The sequence below is a fragment of the Mus pahari genome, chromosome 19, assembly GCF_900095145.1.
Source record: "Mus pahari chromosome 19, PAHARI_EIJ_v1.1, whole genome shotgun sequence".
Taxonomy (NCBI): Eukaryota; Metazoa; Chordata; class Mammalia; order Rodentia; family Muridae; genus Mus; species Mus pahari.
Genome location: NC_034608.1, coordinates 41122585 through 41143348, shown reverse-complemented (window position 1 = coordinate 41143348; position 20764 = coordinate 41122585). Strand labels below are relative to the sequence as shown.

At 51.2% G+C, this 20764-nt stretch overlaps 1 protein-coding gene across 1 annotated transcript; it reads right to left on the bottom strand.

The window, feature by feature from the left end:
- Positions 1-13914: 13914 nt before the first annotated feature.
- Positions 13915-19398, bottom strand: Nkx6-3 (NK6 homeobox 3). Its single transcript, XM_021219801.1, has 3 exons — positions 18699-19398; positions 16500-16669; positions 13915-15291 (listed from the first exon to the last, which is right to left on the bottom strand). The coding sequence occupies exons 1-3, from the start codon at positions 19081-19083 to the stop codon at positions 15058-15060; spliced, it is 789 nt and encodes a 262-aa protein (XP_021075460.1). The 5' UTR covers positions 19084-19398; the 3' UTR covers positions 13915-15057.
- Between the last annotated feature and the right edge of the window lie 1366 nt (positions 19399-20764).

The window sequence follows — 20764 nt, the reverse complement described above, 5'->3', positions numbered from 1 at the left end:
AAGAACAGCCTCTTGGGAACTATTTTACAAATGCTAAAAAATAAAAGGTGGGTTGCTGCTTGTGTAGAATGTCCATAGTGTTTCAATGCTGTCCCTTGAAAGTGTCTAGGGCCAGGTGTCACTTAACACGTGCTTGTGGTTGATTGCTTCAGCTCATGGTCTGGGTAGAGTTTTCAATCTGGGTTTGACTTGGCTCCCCTCCCACGCACTCACCTGCTACAGCAGAGAACAGTGAGGAGCAATTCCCCGGTCCTTCCTCAGCACGTGTCCAGCTGGTCTGCTGCTTCCCACAGGTACAGGGTTGACCTTACATCTAAAGTCTGCACCATGGTAGAAAAAAGTAGGTCCTGAGGACAGCCTGGGTATTGGCTTCCCTCCAGTTTGTCAGCTTGCTGCTCTCTGACTGGATTGACTTCTGAGTCCTTATGCACCTCTGAAATCTCAGTATGTATGTGAGTGTGTGTGCATGTGTATGTGTGTATATGTGTGTGTAGTGGTGGGTGTGGAGGCCTGAGGACAGTCTCAGGTGTCCATCCGTTCTTGGTTTTGAGGCACGGTCTCTCATTGGCCTACGCTGATTGGCCAGTGAGTCTCCTGCCTCTATCTACCTCCCCAGCATTGTGACTGAAAAGTAGAATCCACCTTCCTAGGGGCTCGAACTCAGGTCTCCATGCTTGCAGTGCAAGTGCTTTATTGACTGAGCTCTTACAGCAGCTCAGGTTTCATCTAAAAGTTCATCGTTCAGATGTGAGCTCTGAACCCTATAATTATGTGGTTCTGAAACAGAAGCCCATTTGGAGCTATTCGCTCCCTCTGATGAACCCAACTTGGGACACTAACCACTGCCCCGACTCTGGGGGATTTGTGCTGGAGCCAAACCTGCCAGGTAGTTGGGGTTGCAGGTCACAGTTTTCACCCAGACATGATGACTTCTTACCAGCTAGGTAAAGAATTTGTTAGTCGGCTACTAAAATGCCCCGATAGAGGAGGGAGGCCCACCAGACAGTGTCAGCCTGGCCAGGGTCCCCGTGGTGGGGCTTTGATGGAGCTGAATTACATGTGAGAACCACTCCCCTTTGGTACCCTTCAGAGATGGAAGAGCTTGCAGCCTGAGGGATGGTGGGCCAGGACCGCAGCAAGGGGCTTTTAGATCTTGAACTGACCCAATTGCCTTGTGGGGATCTGGGTCTATAAACTCTGCTGCCTTCTAGAATTTACACTCTGGGTTGGTGTTCACTGCTGGCCCCAGCTGTACGTCTTAGTTGCCAGACTCAGTTTCTCTGGGTGCACCATCCCGTGTGGCCTGGGCTATCCCAGTTCACGCACAGACTCTTGGACAGGCTAAGAGATGACCATCCAGCCATCCGTCTCTCACCGCACCCACTCCCCTCTTCCTCCCAGTCAATATGTCTCTCTCCGATGGGAAAGTTAATAAATTTTCCTCTAGATTAAAAGTATTGATTATTTCATTTGTAAACAATAAATAAAAAGGAGGAACTTTTCACTGCACAGGGGCTAGCGTCTGGTGTATTTTGCTGGTGAAATTTTGCTCACTGTTGGGGGGGGTGGGCTCCTCATATGCATTCTGTCCGGCCAGTAGCATTGATTTCCTATTAGTCTCTCAGCACCACCCAGTAACACATCATTTCAGTACCTGCTATTAATGGTCTTTTGATAAATAATCACTTGTAAGTCAATAAATTTTTATTAAACACTGTAGCTCTTTGATTTATTAAAATCCGACCATGTTTGTCTGGGAGAAAAGGGATGCCGAATTGAAGTGGGGATTTTCATACATCTTCCTGACGCGGAGCAGTCACCGCACACTCCAGAGAAAAACAATTGCATTTTAACAGAAACAAAACAGCCGAGTTTGGAACTTGGGTCCAGGGAAACTTTATCTCAGTCAGGGGCGAGCTCACTCTGCCGGGAGCAATAGCAGGCCAGCGGAGTCAAGAATTTGTGTGGCTTCTGAGCAGTTCAGTCCCTTGCTTGACCTGCCTCTGGATGGCACCGAGGGACCTGGGCATGTCCCTGGGGGCACATACTAAGCAACCTTTCCCAGGGTTAAGTGGACCCTGGATCAAACACCTGTTGGAGCAGATACTTAAAATGGACTGAAGACAAGCGATAGGACCTTTTAGATGTTGTCACCTAAGCCACATCCAGGCCAGGGGATGCTCAGAGACAATGCATGCTGAGTACTTCTAAGACTGAGCCAGCAGCCACAGACTGCAAGGCTGGGCTTTGGTGTAACGGTTTGCTGAACAGCATGAGGTATTTGACAGCAGGCCAGTTGCTCTGTGGAGCAGCTCAGCCACAGTCCTTACCCAGGGGGATGTTAGAGAAAGGCAAACAGGCTGGATGGCCAGTGGTTCATCAGAACAGCTGGTGTCTGGAGAGGTGGCTCGGTGGCTAAGATCGCTTGCTACCCAAGGATCCCAGGTATTTTTCCCAGCACCACACAGAACAAGTTACAGGGTTAGGGTTAAGAGCTGTAGGGGGCCCTGACACACTTTTTCTGGTTCTGAGGATACACACACACACATACACAAATAATTTTTAAGAAGACAGCTGGAGACCCTTTGTTCTTGGCCATCTGTCAGTACCTAGTGTGGTGGACACACAGGGTCATGCCAAGAAATCCATGAGCCAGGTATGCACACCTTGAATGCCACCCAGCACGCTGGAGGCACAGGCAGGCAGTTCTCTGAATTCAAGGCTCGCTTGATCTACATGGTGAGTTCTAGCTCTGCATGGAACACATAGTAAAAGCCCTATCAGGAAACCACTGGTGGCCTCTGATGTTTCCCACCTACTGTGGGCTCTCTCAGCTGTTGGAGCTGCTGTGTCAGTCCTGGTCTAGGGTAGGCAGAGCTCTACCATCAGGGGACCTTGAAGGGAAAACAGCATGTGAGTATTATCATAGTACTGCATGGGAGAATGGCTTCTGTCCCTGGATACAGGGGGTTAGATGGGGAGCCTGACTCCTAAGAACTTCAGGCTTGTGCTCCCCAGACCCAGTGTCATGGGGTGGTGCCAAAGGAAACATGAATATAGCCTTCGAGAGCATGAGTAAGTAGGATTTTCATGTGCAAAATTCAAGTCCATTTTTTTTGTTGTTGTTGTTTTTACAGTAAGCCTTGTTTTGTAGCATAGGTTGACCTTGGACACTCCTGCTAAGCCTCCTGAGCATAAAAGCACAGGTGTGTGCTTCCATGCCCAGCTTGGTCCAGTCTCAAGGTGGGACAGCCAACTTCCTGCCATTTGCCAACTCACCTTCCTCCCCAGGCTCCTTCCATTCCGGGAAGGACCTTGTTGGAGAGTGGGGGCCAAGAATCATCTTGGAGCCTGCTCTGCTCCCAGTTGACTTCCTGTGAGGTCAAAAGCCGTGGGGGAGGAGTGCCTTGCTGGGCAATGAAGCTGGAACAAAGGTTTGGGCATCACCGGGCAGGTACCTCACCACCTGTTGATGCCAGGAGACAACAGAAGACCAATCGTGGAGATTGGGCATCTCCCTTGGTAGGGAGAGAGGAGACATGTTTCTAGAGAAGAGGGTCTGGTGATCCTTAGGCATAGCTGTGACCATTTCTTTTTTCCCCCTTAACTCCTTGAGCCTGCAGCCACATTTGAAGTATATTTGAGCCACTTCCTGCATCTGAGAGAGGTGGGTCAGGATGGCTAGAATGTGCTAGGCTAGGGTCTTCCTTCCCACTTGGTCTCCAGTGGGTTTCAGTGGAAGATGCCCTCGGGCTGCCCAAGCTCTATATCCCATCCCGGGGTCTAAATAAGTGACTGGCTCTTTCCTGAAGAGCAGCAGGTGGCGCCTGGAGGCAACTGGAGGCTTGAGCCCTCCTGCTTGGCCCTGCTCCTTAATGCTCCATTCTCTCTCGGTACTGGGCCCCCAGAAGGGCTTGCCGCGGCAGATTGATCTGCCAGCTGTGATTTGTCATTCCTGAGACAGGAGCTGTTTTCTCTTGCTTCAGGAGGCCCCTTCGACACCTGCTTTATTTTTCTTCCTGCGCTGACGTGACGGAAGACAGGTGTTAAACTACTTAATCACTTTAAAATTGTTTTAATTTTCTGTTTTTTATTGATCGCTCCAGCACCAATTAATCAGCTCACTGGACCAGGCAGTTAGTACATTAAAAATTGTCAGGGAGGCCGTGCATCTTGCAAAATGTCTAAAAAAATATTCGGCTAACAAATTTTGTTTTCCCTTCGGCATGCAACAGTCCTTGGCCCATAGAACTCCCGCTCAGTAAGGACCCCTTCCTCTGGGGGGGGGGTGTCTACCTTGGGATATTTGGGGTGTAGGAGGAACCCTGGCGCAGTCTCGCCACGGAGAGAAGCAGAACCAGGGACCTTTTGATTGCCTGGTCCCCTCCACTTCTGTTTGTGAGGTTGCCCTGGGTTGGCTTTACCAGGTTTACAAACAGTAGCTGGGTTTCCCTGCCCCCAGACACCAACACGTTTGCCTGTCTTTCTGACATTGTTGAAGCTTTCGCCCTGGGGCAGAGGCTGGCTGAACTTAGTCAACTGTCTTGGCGGGCAGCTGTGTCGGAACTGCCCTATCCCCACCCCCAACCCCATCCCCATCCCCACCCCCAGCCTCACCCTGCAGCAGCGGGCCTGAAGCCCTTGCTGGGTTGCTATTCTGCCTCCACTGCCGTCACTGTGCCCTGTGCACCCTTGATCCATCTGTAACCACCCCACTTGAAGATGATCCAGTAACTGCCTAAGTGTTCTCTCTGAGTTACATAAACCACAGCTGCCCTCTCTCCAGGACCCCCCCCCCATCACTTCTAGAATGCAAACACTTGCTTTTCCCCTTTGTTTCCCCATTTGGGTCTGATTTCCTTTCACTCAGTTAGGGCAAGTCCTTCATTATTTCCTGGAACATTTGTACTATTGTTAGCCTGCCTGCGTAATCTGGATTGTTGTTGCTTCGCTCACCCCAGAATGTCTGTCACCCACGTCCCTCCTCCAGGTCCAGCCATCTTTCTCCTCAAGAAGAGTCACTTTCACCCCACCCCATCCCCTGCCGTTGTCACAGAGGACTCCGCCAAACCTCAGGCAGCCTTTTTCAGAAGCATGGACCCCAGATCCTTTCTGGAAAGGCCGGGACATGAGCCGTGCTGTGGAGATGTAAGGCCTCTGAGGGACAGGCCCAGTGTGCCCTGCATTCTGGTGGCTGCCCGCAGCCCCACCTGCTCTGTATTAATTGTTATGTGATTGGGTTAGGGCATAGAAGCTAATATTGATTTTTCTCTCTGGATGCCACAGTTTTATTTGCTCACATCTGCCTTGTGTTTAATTGGAGCTTTGCTCGGGGAAACAAGAGATTGTATCAGCCGGTCGGGGTTCTTTCCCTGGGCACGCTGGCATGCACACACCCAGCACCTCCCTCTCCCAGCCCCTCCCTGACCCTCCCACCTCCGGGGGCATTCCTAGGGTGTGAGGGGAGTGGGCAGTAACCCTGATGGACCCTTGTTTTTAACACTTGACCTCGTAAGTCTGGGTTGATTCCCACCCCCCGCATGAAGTGTGTGCACGGTGTGTGGTGTTGGTGAGTATGTCTGTGTGTGTGTGTAGCGAGAGAGGGAGAAAGAGAGAGAGAGAGAGAGAGAGAGAGTTGGAGGGGAAGGAAAAACTGTCTTCGGAGGCAGACCTGGGCTTTGTGCATATATCCTGAGGCTAACCCATTGCGTTTTGCTGTACCCTCAAGTGTCTTCCCTTCTGGAAGAGTCCTGCCCTGTAGGGTTCTCAGAGACTTCCTGGGAGCCTATATAATGCTTGGCACACCGTAGGTGCTCAATAAACAACACCTCCTTTGTCAATGTCCTCTTCAGCCTTGGCAGCTATGAGAGCAGTCCAGGACACCTTGTCTGTGTGGGATTGGACGTGGCTGGTGGCCCCTTACCTTGCCAGAACTTCTGTTTTCTCCCCCTGCCTAGAATCGCCATTCCTACCACACCCAGGCTGGCGCCGGCATTTTTGATTTTTTTTTTTTTTTTTCTGACCGGATTGGCGTCTGGCCCAGTTCACCATGGACTTTCTGTGGTGAGGGGAAGACGAGGGCAGAGCTGGAAGTAAACAGTGGCTTCCTGTTGACACACGCTAGCTCCCTGGCTGGGACAGGTGAATGGGCCACCCTCACCTTAGCAAGATTAATGGTGCTTGTTTCCTGCTGGGAGAGGCCCATGAGGACTCTGTACACTTGTTTTCTGGGCTGGCCCTGGAGATGGAGGCCGAAGAGGGCCGTGCAGTGGGAACAGGCTTCCTATAGTCAGGGGTTCTGGGTCCTCCCCAGGCCCCAGGGCCGGAGAAGGCATTGCTGGTTAAGGAATGGAAGCTGTCTCATTCCATTGCTTTGAGTCTGGGGTGAGGAGGCGGGGTGCGATGGTAGAAACCACATAACCACATAGTCGTGTAGAGCTGCTCCCTCTTGAGGGCCAAGAAGGAGAGAGAGAAAGAGAGAGAGAGAGAGAGAGAGAGAGAGAGAGAGAGAGAGAGAGAGAGAGAGAGAGAGAGAGAGAGAGAGAGAGAGAGCACCGCGCCAGCATCCCAAGATACCTCCTGGGAGAGCATACCCCCAAATAACCTAAAACTCCCGTTAGACCCCACTCTTAAAGTTTCTACCACTTCCCAAATGGAAATAAAGCTGTTAACACGCGGACCGTGGAGGGTGCACATCCAGACCACACCTCCTCTTCATACTAAGCCACGGGCTGTTCCACGGGGTTCTCAAAGCCACATAACATCCCCTGCCCTGTACTACCCTGTGATGTCACCTACCAGCCGGGACTCGGGCTCCAGTCAGACACTCTTCCTCACTCTGGAACTCCTTTGCCAGAGGCCACACATAGAACAGGGCCTTCCCTGCGAGCCCCTCCCACAGTTCCTTGCTCTGGAGGACAATGAACCTGCATCTAGCCATGCCTCCTGACCCAGGTACAAGGATCCACAGGCCCGGAAAGAGCAACTCAGCTCCGAGCGCCATTTGAAATCTGTTGAGGAGGGTTTCATAGAAAAAACGATCCCCCTTGGGTAGTTTCCATCTCGTCCACTTCCGGGAGGCGGGTCTGACTTCTATAAGAAAGGCAGGCTGAGCAAGCCATGAGGAGCGAGGGGGCAAGCCACACTTGTCTGTGGCCTCTCAGCTCTGTGCCTTCAGGTTCCTGCCTAGTTTGAGTTCCTGCCTTGGTTTCCCTCAGTGGGCCATGATGCAGGAGACGTAAGCCAGACAAGCCCTTTCCTCCCCAAATTGCTTTTGGTCATGGTGTTTCATCACAGCAATAGTGACCCAAACAGAGATGCCAAGTAACCATGGGCCCAGACCTCCAAAGCTGTAAGCCAAAGGTACCTTTCCTCTTTGTGGGTTGTCCGTGAGTTGCAACGAAGTACTATGAATTGCAAAAACACACTACCAGGAAGCTACAGGACGTGGGAGTGTTGTGTTTCCAGATGCTTCCAGAGTTGAGGTCCCTTAAGCATCTTCCTCTCCCTCCTCAGCTACGGCCCAGGTCTTCCCCACACAGGCAGCGTCTCGCCACCGGATCAGCCAACACAGTACCTCGACGGGAACCGAAAAGCTCTTTTCCAGAATGCAGCTGCTTCAGATACTTCACAATGTCTCAAGTACGAGAAAAGGGAGCTAGAGGGACAGCTCAGGGTTTAAAAGCACCAACTGTTCTTCCAGGACTTGGATTTGAGTCGCAGCAACTCCAGTTCCAGGGGTTCCGAGCCCCCTCTTCTGGCCTCCTCCGCACCAGGGACACACGTGCAACACAGATTCACATGCTGGCAAAACGCCCATACACTCAAAATAATTTTCTTTAAAAGAAAGCAACGTGTTGAAGCCTGGGAGCCAGAGTGGGTTTTCTGAAGGGAGACCCTCCCTTCACTTCACAATGGGAAGGTTGGTGCCTGCCTCTATCCCTCCTCAGACGGGACATCAGCCTCCTTGCGGCCTTTCTCTGCCTTTGGGTATTCGTGTCACCTGGCTACAGGAACAGAATTCAATTCAGGCTGTTTGAGAACCAACCCAAGGGTGTAGGGATAGACAGACATTATGTTTCAATCAAGCTGGGCTTTAAAAGTCACTGTTGTCCCCTCTGTCCATTCTGTGTGTCTTGGGGCACTGGCTAACTTGCTCTTTCCAGTGTGTTATCATCCACACCCAAGGGAGGACAATGGCTTCCTCCTTGGCGCTGAGAAAACACCAGAAATACATCATGGTTCCTATGGGATTAGGCATTTTCTTAATCATGTGACCATCTCAGGGTGGCCTTTTTCTTTTTCTTTTTAAGTCTCCAAACCAAAGGAGGTTTTTTTTCCTCCTCCTGGAACTGAGCGAGTTTTACAGAACCTGGAATGTGCAGGTTTCTAGTTAAGACAGCTTTGTTTTTAGCAAACAGGACTTGGTTCCTAAGCTGATATTGGCTGTACTTGCTTCTCAAGGCAGAAGAGTAAATGTTCCGCTCTGTGTATAAGAGGGGGGGCAAGCAGGCTCGCAGAGCGTAAGTCAGTAGAGTAGTGTTAGTGCTGCTGCCTCAAGTCTGAGATAGCTTTTCATTCTCATTCCTGGGTAAACGAACATTTCCCTTGTAAGCCTGTTAATTGTAACGAATGCCAAAGCTTGCTACTTCCCTTCGCTCTGTCACTGTGGGAAAATATGTTCAAGCTATACATTCCAAAAGGGATGACATCCAGACTGTATAAGGGACTCAACTCAAACAGCCATCCAACAAACAACTCAGTTAAAATTTAGGAGACTTGGAGCACTTGGAGGCAGGGGCAGGCAGATCTCTGAGTTCAAGGCCAGCCTGATCTAGGGAGTGAGTTTCAGGTCAGCCAGGGCTACACAGAGAAACCCTGTCTCAAAAAACAAAACAAAACAAACAAACAAACAAAAAAACCAAACCAAAATTTCAAACCAGAGCCTTGTGCGTGCTAGACACTCATTCTACCACTGAGCCCCATCCCCACTCCCAGGGAATGTGAATTAAGACCATGACATCATCTTCACACTGTTTGGTGTGGGTGTGACTGAGCAGGAGTCTTGTACCCTGTTAGGGGGAAGCATAACCCTAAATCAACATAACCCTTATGCAACTCATGATAGGAGCTCCCCAAACCAGACAGAACTCGATCCAGCCAACCTGGATCCTTACTCAAAAGGCCTGCAATGGATCTTCAGAAGAGACACTCGGTTTCTGCACCCATCGCAGGGCTGTTCACAATAGCTGAGGCATGGCAGCATCCACAGCAGAATCCTTAAAGTCAGGGGATATGCACAGGCGGGAATCCTACTTGCCCATGGAAAGGAGAGCCTGAGCCCCAAGAGACTTGGCTCAGCAGGTGAAAGTGCTTACTAAGCCTGAAGACCTACCTTGGATCCCCAGGAACTAAACGGTGAAGGGAAAGCTTCAACTCCTGAAAGTTCTCTGACCTTCATGAACTGCCCCAGCACCATATGCAAATAAACAAACAAACAAACAAATAAATAAATGATATGTTTTAAATGAAAAAGGACATCCTCCATTTGGACAATAGGGGTGGAACTGGAGAACATGCTATGCATATAAACAGAGAACGGTAAGACAGTTCTGCACAACCTCGCTTATCTGAGGAGCTGAGGACCACCAAGCTCAGAAGCAGAAAGCTGAATGGTGATCACAGCAGCGGGTGAGGAAAACAGGGCGTCAACTCTCAGACAAGGATGGGGCATTTCTGTTTCTAGCCCTACTGTGCGACGTGGTGAAAATGGTTAGCATAGTGTGCGTCCAGACCCAGAGGCTACTCCTTATGGCATGACAGTCCACGGGCAGTGAGTGACATGAGCTTATTGAACACTTCTAACAAGCCTTGGTTTTGCGAGGATCAACTGTGAGCTTAGTCAGTACTTTATGCCTCTGCTTCTAGCATCTGTTGGGTCCTTCCGGCACTTTAAGACATGCCTCAGGGCACTGAGACCTGGAATTCCCTTCCGTCCTCATAGTTCTCAGAGCGTGTCTTCTTTGAGATTCAGAGCATCTTTGAGGCTGGGTAGGTCGTTCCTGGATGATGTCAGCAGTTCCAACTGCAGAGCCAGGCACATACACACACACACTCATGCACACAAACACACATACATATACAAATGCGTGTATGCACATGCACACACATACAGATACATACACATGCACACATACATACTCACATGCACACACATGTACACACACAGGCACACACATATATGTTCAGGTGGTCCTCTCCATCCTGCAGTGTTGTTAGTCGTTCAATCTTGCTTTATTTACCTGGTTTTGATGCTGAAGACAGAGCCCAGGGCAGAATGCTAAGCGCGTCCTCCAGCACAGAGCTGTCCCAGCCCTGATTTTTCATCAACTGTTTTTTTTTTTTTTTTTAATCTCTAATTTTTTTGTTTTATACAAGAGTTCACCCTATAGCTTGGCATGTTCCTTTTTTTTTTTTTTTTTTTAAACTTTAGATAACATTTTTTTTTTTAGATTTATTTATTTATTATATGTAAGTACACTAGCTATCTTCAGACACTCCAGAAGAGGGCGTCAGATCTTGTTACGGATAGCTATGAGCCACCATGTGGTTGCTGGGATTTGAACTCTGGACCTTTGGAAGAGCAGTGGGGTGCTCTTACCCACTGAACCATCTCACCAGCCCCTTTAGATAACATTTTATTACACAAAGGTAGTCATGCAATTGGTTTCTTCTTTACTTTGTACACAAGTGTTCTTATGTTCTTACTCTCCACAGAAAAGTTACTTCTGAATTTCTCATCTGGAGAATGCAAGCACCTCGATCCTGACAGAGATGGAACGGGAGTCAAAATTTAGGCTGGTCTCAAGCGCATACTCTCCTGCCTCAGCCTCTCAAGGGCTGGGATAATAGCTCTCCACTACCTCATCATTCTTAAAGTTTTTTTTTTTAATCTAAATTTTCTTTTTTTCCTATATATTTTTTAAAGATTTATTTATTTATTATATATGTAAGTACACTGTAACTGTCTTCAGACACTCCAGAAGAGGGCGTCAGATCTTGTTACGGATGGTTATGAGCCACCATGTGGTTGCTGGGATTTGAACTCCGGACCTTTGGAAGAGCAATCGGGTGCTCTTACCCACTGAGCCATCTCACCAGCCCCTCCTATATTTTTTATTATTGTGTTTTTAATTTTATTTATTATTTATTCTTATCTATTTATTGTATTGTATTATTATTTGTGTGTTGTAGTTAAAATTGGGAGCTCCAGAGTCAGCCTGGGTTGAGCAGGAGGCTGCTCGCTACCAATAAGTCATAAAGGAGGTGTGAAGAATCACCTGGCCCTGAGGATCTCTGATTGTGAGGTATAAGATAAGGGAAGCACAGGGTACATCGCAAATATCTAACAAACGCTCTGGGAGTGTACCAGCGGGAGGTCACCAGCAATGCAGTGGGACATGAGCACGACATTCAGAGAGCAGGATGAACATGAGCTCATGTGCCCGGAGTATGGCGGCCCACATTTCTGCCTCAGCACCTTCATCTGGCAGATACCAATGCCAGCCATCCGCGGCAGCTGGAAGGCGACTGGCTGAAGGATACCGAACCCATGCAAGCATCCTCTGCTGCTGGTGCTGGAGTCTTCACCCTAGACCGCCACGTCCACGCCACGGCATTTCAGGGAGCAAGTGGGAAGCCCTGTTGCACCCCGTTGATGCTGCGTGAAGCCTGGAGTCACGTGCACAGACACAGAAGCCTGCGAGGGGGCCAGGCGAGTGGTGTGACCCTGTGGACTCCAAATGTGGAAGGGGGAAATGGTAGGGAGCGTCTCCTACTGGCACATGCTTTCCATAAAAGCACCCTGTCCAGGATGGTGCCCCTGCAAGCTGCGGTTGGTGCTGTAGTCCAGAGTTCCAAGAGATTTTTCAGTGACATGATCCTGCACCCCTGCGCACCCCACCCCCGCCCCCAGGCAGCAGCTGGCCCTTGGGGGTTTGGGCACATAAAGGAGCCAGTAGCTATGTGTCTCAGCCTTGATCACTAGTGTGAACCGGAAGAGGAAGAGTAGGGTGTGTGGTTTTAAGTGCCCGTGCCCTTCTGGACTCAGAGCACAGGTCACTGGATCCCGTCCATCTCACAGAATTACTCTTCCAGCCTCAAGCTATAGTCAGGGCACCAGCCTTAAAGAGAAATGAACGGACTTGGTCCCAACGCTCCGGCGACCACTTGCCAAAGTGGGGAGCCACACACTGGCCTGTGTCTTTCACACATCCATCCTGCTATACCCCAATGCCCGAGAGCCAGTACTTGGAGACTAAGTCTAAGGTACCACCCAATTCAGTGACTCACTTCTTCTGCTTTTAAGATGGTAACTCGAACTGTGTCCTCACTTCGAAGAGACAGAAGGACCCAAAAGAGTTGAACTCCTTTTAAGGGTCGCCAGCCTAGTGCATGAGGGTGGAATTTTCCAGGGCAGACCACCTCCCCAAAGGCTTCACTCTTTAGTCCTGTGGGAGCTAAGTTTCTACCCAGCAGTCTTGCGGGAGACATGTGTCGGAAGCAAGGCTCTCAATGTTTGAGAATGGTATTTCCTGTTGGGATCTGCCAGCTACATTCATTTTTTTTTTTCTTTTCTCTTTTTCTTTTTTCTTTGACGTGGTTTCACTGTCTTCCGGATGTGGAATCTCAGCGTTTGCCCCTCTTTTTGATGGAGGCCTGGCTAGCCTAGAACTGTTAAGTAAACCAGGCCGCACCTGTCTCTTCCTCTTGAGTGCTAGGATTAAAGGCCCATTCAGATGAGTAAACTGAGTCACAGAAGTTGGAGCAGCTCACCCAAGGGTGCAGAGAGCGGCACAGCTCCGTCCACTGGCCTCCCTGTCCCATGCCACTTAGGAGGGTGGGTTATGGAATTCCAGGATCAACCCTGAGGTTCCAGGAATGGAAGCTCAGCATTTGTCTCAGGTTTGGATCGTTGCCGTCCAGGTACGGCCATTCTGAACCTGGCAAGACACCGCAGGCAGCTAACCTAGCCTCACCTGGCCTCACCTGAGTGCTAGGTTGGAGCTAAGACTCTTCAGCCATTTTGCCCTCCCCGCTGTGGCAGAAGACGTGGCTGGCACCCCAGCACAGCTGATCGTGAGTCTGGATCCCCCTAAGATGATTATAAACACCCTCAGCTGTCAGAGGCTACAGGTTGGTGCATTTGGTATGACGAACATACATCAACTAAAGAGCTAAACCTCACTCCATCCCCCCAACCGTTGTCCGGGAATCAGGGACAACCTGCCCGTAAGCACAAACCACTTATCAACTCTGTGGCATGGGACACTGGGTCTCAACCTTCCTAATGCTGTGCCCCTTAAATACAGAGCCTCGTCTTGTGGTGAACTCCCAACCACAAAAATCATTTTCATTGCTACTACTTCATAACTGTAACTTTGCTATGGTTGTGAATCGTAACTCAAATCTCTGTTTTCTGATAGTCTTAGGTGACCCCTGTGAAAGGGTTGTCTGACACCCCACACACAAGAGAGTTGAGACCCACAGGTTGAGAACCACTAACATGAGCCCTCTATCTATTAGTCTATCCCTCTATTAGTCTATCCAGGGTTCTCACTGTGTTGTCTTCCTAGGGTGTTAATAACTCTCCAAATACGTCCTGTGCTTAAAAGAACAGTGCTCCTCAGCGTGCTTGGACTCCTAATCTGAAACCCATCACCGGGCACACGACCCAGGTCCTTCTAATAGGAATGACACACTCGAGAGCTGTGGCCACAATCTGTGCTCACCCATTAGATCCTGAGGTGCCTGTCAGGGAAGAAGTTGTGACGGCGGTGAGCAACAGGACCCTTCCCCTTAACCCTAAAACACCCGGGATGTGGAAGAAAAGGAGGTAACTGAAGATACTACTTCTTTTGCTTCTTCTTTTTTTTAGACTTATTTATTTATTTTACAAAGAATTTATTTTTATTATTCACCGAGTGCATGTTGTCTGTGAGCATGCATGCAGTACCTGAGGAGGCCAGAAGAGGGCGTCGGATCACCTATAGCTGGAGTTAACAGGCCGTTGTGAGCAGCCTGTAACTGCGAACCCAGCTCCCAGTCTTCCATAAGAGCAGCAAGTGATCTTACCCGCGGAGCCATCTTTCCAGACCGACTGATACCTCCATGACGTGAGAGAACATTGCTACTGTTCCCTTTAGAAAAGCGCAGAAGCCGCGGGGAAGGTTTCTGGGATTTTTCATCTTTATTCTAGTTTTGTTTTAAAAGCCTGGGTGTCCAGCAGCACTCCCAACCCCTTGTCCTGCCTGGGGTTCGCCCAGTCTGGTGTCCCTATTGGAGGAGTGTGGTTCAGAGCCCTTCTCTCCGTCCTGCTGAGATGCTCCCCAACTCTGATGGATGCCCTGGGTTGCCTTGTTACCTCCCAGAGAAAACAAAACCTCGTCTGTTTCCCCTCTGCCTGGCATCCCCTCATCTCTTTCCCAGTCTTCCTTGGTACAGCGGGATCTGCGTTGACAGTAAAGTGCAGTTGGGGGCCACAGGGTCCTGAAACTCACGGTTAGAGGAGTTCCTGTTTTCAGGACCCGCCCCCCAGCGGTTGGGTCATTCGGAAGCACATCTGGACCTCAGGCTCCTTCTTCTGCTTTGCAGTCCCAGCCTACGACTGGGTGCAGTACTTTGTGTGACTTCCTAACCAGCTGGTCCTTAGAGGGGAAAACAGCGCCTCTGGAGCGCTCCGCGTAGCCAGGTTCCCTGCTGCAAAAAATAAGCCTGCTCACTTCAGAGCAGGGCTGACAGGGCAAGGGGCCCAGAGGGGAGGAAAGACAGAGAGGTGCACCGTCTCCTCCCTCGGGGCACTCACCATCCCTCTCTCCTCCTTCCCTTCCTTCCCTCTCGCTTCCTCCTCCTCCTCCTCCTCCTCCTCCTCTTCCTCCTCTTCTTTCTTCTTCCTTCGTCTTTCCCCCCCTCCCCCCCAACTCCTCTTCTCTGGCCCCTGCCCACAGCGGGCTGCAAGGAAAGGGGAGGGGAAGGCTGGTCGGCGTGGCTGGCCCGGGGTCACACGCTGTGCGCGCCCAGGCTGAGCACGGAGAAGGCGGCCCGGTGCTTGCGCAGCAGCAGGCGGATCTTCTCGTCGTCCGAGTCCGGGTCCAGCGGCTTGTTGTACTCATCGTCCTCGTTCTCCGAGGCCGCGCGGTCCCCGCTCGCACCGCCCGGGGCCCGGGACGTGGAGGACGAGGGCTCCAGGGCGCTCTTCTTCCTCCACTTGGTCCGGCGGTTCTGGAACCACACCTGCAAAGAGCAACCGGAGTGCCGGGACGGGCTCCATTACTGCCGCCTCGCTACCCTAGAGTCAAGTACCGACCATGCACCACTGCACTGTGCAGCATCCTGACACTTGCATTACCCGCAGGGGGGAAAGTAGAATAAAGTTAGATAAAAGCGTGCCACAGCCCTTTCCTGTGCTACAACAACCCTCTCTGAGCTGCAGCTTCCTCCTTGCTTCGGGTGCAGTCTAGACATCTGAACCAAAGCCTCCGAAATGCCACAGGTTAGAATTGTCCCTGGGACTCAGGACAGTGTAAGGTAGAGCCCTGGCCCTCCATTCCACCTCCGGCAAGAAACGCAATAACAGAATGAATGAATATAGCCGCCCCTCTCTTAACCTTACACATCTCCAGGAACCTCATGAATAATTGGCCCCAAGAAAAATAACATGTACACTAAGATGGCTGAAGATCCTGGTGCCCTAAAGAGGCAAAGAAACGTGTCGTTCGGGCCTACGCTCCTTCCACCTCCACACCACAGCCTTCTCTCCTGGCTGTGACTATCTGCTGAGGTAGCATTTGTCCCAGAAACCCCCGCCCCCGCCCCCCCCATCTGTTCAGACGTCTTCATTTCTTCATGGTGGCAGCGAGGTGGCAGTTCTGAGATTGTCCCATGGCTTTCTTCTCCCGTGTGCCCATCCAAAGTGTGGACAGACTAGGGTGGCAATGGGAACCCTTGTCCCTGGACCTTGAAGAGGTGGAAGTAGGGAGGCTGCCACCAGCTGAGGTGTTCAGGGAGTCTGTGGCTGATCTCTACCACCCTCCTCTGCATGGGTGGGAACAGGGGGTGTATTATCTTCATTTTAAAGATTGGGACATTTTAAAGCTGGTGACTGTCCCACAGATCTCCGTTCAAATCTCAGCTCTGTGCTTGCAGGCCAGACGACCCCCCCCCCCCAAATACCAGACTTGATTAACTGGCACTGTCTCTTCATCTGTAAAATGGGTCACAGTGTTAACTTCAAGAAAAGGTGAGACTTAATGGCGGTACGGCTTACAGGCTCTCAGAGGGGGCTAGGTAGAGATGGCTGTCATGGTGTGTGTGTGTGTGGCGTGATTAGTAATTATTATAATCTCTATAGTAAGATGGGCAGTCATGCCTCCTTCTCACCCAGTGGCCTCCTGCCCTAGCAGGTACTAGGCTGCCAGCAATTTCCTTCTGCACAGACTCACCTTGACCTGTGACTCCGTCATGCCCAGGGAATAAGCCAGCCTCGCCCGCTCCGGGCCAGCCAAGTACTTGGTCTGCTCAAAGGTTTTCTCCAGAGCAAAGATCTGGTGGCCTGTGAAGGTAGGGCGGGTGTGCTTTTTCTTGTGGATAGTGTCACTCAGGGGGTCTGGAGCTGCGGGGAGGGAAGAAAGTATGGTTAGCAAGGTGAGTGGATACCTGACAGGACCTTGCCTGGAGGGGGGCCAGCCTGTCCTGAATCTTCCACAGGGATGTGTTCTCCTACTGAGAAGCCACTGAGGTCCAGGAATGCGGTGACACCTGTCAGCCAAACAGCACTTCTGGCATTCACAGTAACAGTCACCATGACCTCTACCAGTCTGGGTGGGCAGGGCCCCTGGAGGGCAGCTGCACCGGCTGTAGAGACAGCGAGGCCTTAGAACTAACTGGGCCTTGTGCCTTTCCTAGTTTTCCCATAATCCACTGATGCTGCTTAACCCAGGGGATGCATGGGAATTTCTTTTCTGTGCTAAGACACCAAGACAAGGATGCTCTTCTTTTCACCAAGATGTGGTGTTGGGTCCCCGGAGGGGTCAAGACTCACAGGTTGAGAGCTACTGTCCTAAAATTAGGATGAGCGTCTTCAGTTCTCTGTCCTTTCGTGTTAAACTGACCGCCGGGCTTTCTTGGTTATTTTCTGGTGTGTGTGCATGCATATACCAAGGCATGGGTGATAGCTTCCAGCTGGCAACCAGACCTCCAGGGCCTCTGCATTCCTCCCCACTTCCTTTCTCTGAGCCCCGGCTTCCCAGGCCCATTGAAAAAGCATAGAAGTGAAGACTCCTGGCTCCAAGTCCCCTCCCCGTGCTGCATTTCTAGCAGCCAGCCTGGAAGCCCGTTTTCTGGGTTCCCCAGAAACTCATGTGCTCTGCTCTCATGTCATAGGCAGGGGACTTCAGCCCGGAAGAGGAAAAGGACCTCCTAATACAGTGGTTCTCAATCTTCCTAATGCCATGACCCTTTAACACAGTTTCTCATGTTGTGGTGACCCCCCCACCATAAAATTATTTTGTTGCTACTTCCTAACTGTGAATTTGCTACTGTTATGAATTGGAAATATCTGACATGCAGAATATCTGATATGTGACCATCCCTTCCCCCACCCCCCGAGAAAAGGGTCACTCAATCCCCAAAGGGGTCACGACCCACAGGTGGAGAACCACTATCCTAAAAGATATTTCTCTTTCTTCTTGTGTTAAACCGACCACTGGTTTTCCTGGCTATTTTCTAGTGTGTGTATGCATTCAAGATGGAGGGGTGAGCCAGGATGGGGGAGTGTAGGGTGGAGGTGTGGGAGAAACAGCATGAGCTTATACTACCCCAAACTAGATGGTATAATAGGTCCCGAGAGATGAGTGAGGAAGGTGACTGTCATTCAGGCACAGACATGGAGGACAAGAGTTTTGAGGGTTTCCATCGTTGGTTCCAAATCCCTTATGCAGTGTGGGAGATAGAGGTTAAACAGAAGGAGAGGGGGCTCTGCCTCTGTGTTTGACATGTGTTTATCTCACCAGGAGCTTTAGTGGCACTTCCTGGATCCCTGATTGGCATAATACCCACCCCCTCTACTCCAGTTCTCAGTCTCAGGGATGGGTAGGGTAAGCCCCCTCCCACCCAGCAGTCAGGGCCAAGGTCATCTTAGCGCTCTGGTTCTGCCATTACTGACATGAACAGGGTGGGAAGGGGACAGGAAGGTGGGTGATGGGCCCTGGATGGGACCCCAGTGGGTTTTGGGACAATGCTATGTAACATTGGGCTCTTAGGGATCCAATACTAAATTCATTAAGTTTTCTTCACCAGGGTAGCACTGTGCCCCTCTGTGTGAAGGGGCGCTGTGACTCCGGGCAGAAGTGAACTAAGCTGTGTGCTGCACAGGGTGGGATGATGGGCTGTGTTCGTGGGGCCTGGAGAACCCAAGGTCCCTTGAAGGGCAAGAAGTGACTGTGGGTCCAGATACCTGTGCTAGGTGGAAGTAGGGAGGAGGGAGGAGCTGTGAGCTGACAAAAGGGACCAGGAATCGGGCAGGGCTGTGTAACAGCGGCTGAGGTGAGGTAGGACGCTGTGCAGTCCAACCTTTAAAAGACCCCCACCTCCTGCCTTCTCCCCAGGACAGGCTGGACTGGGGGTGTAGGCCCTATACTCACTGTTGCTGCATGGCCGAGCGCTGCCTCTCCAGTCCTGGCCTGTGTCTGCCCAGCAGTTCCGGGTCCGGGTCGGGTACTCATTCCCAGCCTTGGAAAAGCTCCCCACCTGGGGGCCATAGTAGACGCCCTGAGAGCTGAGTCCACCAAAGCCTGCCACGTGGGGGTAGCCAGAGAGGAGGCTGCTGTTCGGAGTGGCAACCGGTCTGCTCAGTATGTCAGTGATTCCATGGGGTGTCCCAGCCGCCAGCTGGGGGCCAAGTCCCGGAGGGCTGAGCTTGTAGAAGGAGTTCTGCACCGAGTACTGGCACATGGGAGCCTTCATTTCTGAGAACTGGGCCAGCTGTGTGTTGTTCAGGAGGAAGGTCCCCTGCAGGTTGGACTCCATGGTCTCCAGGTCAGCGAATCGGTGGTCGAGGAGCCCTTAAAGGCCAGCACTTCAAATGGTGGCCCAGGATCTCATGACAGGTTTGGAGAATCAGAGCCCCCCATCCTACCCTGAGCTTCAGACTGCCCTCTGGCTCGGCCCTTCCTCAGAGATGGGGCACCTACGTCAGCCCTCTGGCAAGTCAGGTGTCCAGAGAAGGTGGGCGGCCTTCCGCTTTCCCTCTCTGCCCGCTAGACCTAAGGAGGGGTGTTTTCCATACTCAGAGCACCCGGTTTTCTCTGCCTCTGAGTCTGGGGACCCTCCATCAGAAGTTTTAAGTTCAGAGAGGGGACATTTCCTTGATAAAGATATGGCCCATTAGAATACAGACCTGAGACTGGCTGAGCTGCAAGCGCTGTGTCGCCATTGGTTGGAGCCCACATGGGCCTCACATTGGCTTCTCCTAGACAAATTGCACTTTGAAAGATTGACTGTAAATCAGCCAGTCCGTGTGTGTGTGTGTGTGTGTGTGTGTGTGTGGGTGCATGTGTGTGTGCTCATGTGTGTGTGTGAAAGAATTAGCTCTAGGCGCCCTGTGCCTGATCACAGGCTCCATTTGCTTACCCAAGTCCAGTACCTAAGAAAACGTGGGTGCCTGGAGATAGGGACTGGAGGCTCCTGCGGAAGAGAGAGAGAGAGAGAGAGAGAGAGAGAGAGAGAGAGAGAGAGAGAGAGAGAGAGAGAAAGAGAGAGAGGCTCAGAGGTCACAGTCCCAAGCTGCCCCTGTCGGTATGGATGTGACGCTTTGAGGTAAGATACAGCTGCTTCCCTTCCTCCTCCAGGACAGGGCAAGTGGGGAGACTGAGCAATCGTTGTTCTCTGGGGGAATGCAAATCTCTGGCCTTGAGATCACGGGGTGGGAAACGTCTTGCTTAGGGAATGGGCCGTGGAACAGCTCTGGGGGTTGCAGGGGTGTGAGGGTCAGGGGGCATTCCACTGAAGAACTGTGGTTCCTGTTTCTGCCAGACAGCCTTTCTTGGTCTCTTGCGTAGTCCGTCTGGCTGTGTCCTGGGTGAGGTGTCTCTCTCCTGTGAGCCGCCCTGTCCTAAGCAGGGCAGTCCGGCTGAGGCTTGGGACTACACTGTCTATAAGGACACCGCCATGGGCTCTGTTTCTGAGGAAGGTTTGCAATCTGCTGATTCTCGTGAGCTCCATCTCAGGTGACAATGGGGAAACAGAGGCACAGAGGAATCAGGGCTTGCCGGCCAGGCTAGTCTCTAAATTCTTTCCTGAAGTCACCCTCCGAAAGTGTGAAATGGCAGGCACAAGGTGATTGGCTATCTAAATGACTTCTTCCTGACCAGGCCACGGGGGCTGTGGGGACCACACTGTCTTGTGTTTGGCGGGATCTGTGTTCTCACAGGTGAGAGAGAGAGCCTTTTCTTTGTTAGCTTTGCTTGAGGCAGAGGACTGAGGGAGAGAAAGCTGGCTTGCTGTGGAGAATCGGACTGTAATACTTTCCATCCCATAGGTGATTTAGGTGAGGATCAGATAGAAAGGGTTTTTATCAGGGTGAGGTGACCTTTCTACAAGTTGGGATAAAAAACATGAGAAAGCGTTCTTTTTATTTTTTGAAGACCTTTAAAATTAAAACGTCTCTCTCTCTCTCTCTCTCTCTCTCTCTCTCTCTCTCTCTCTCTCT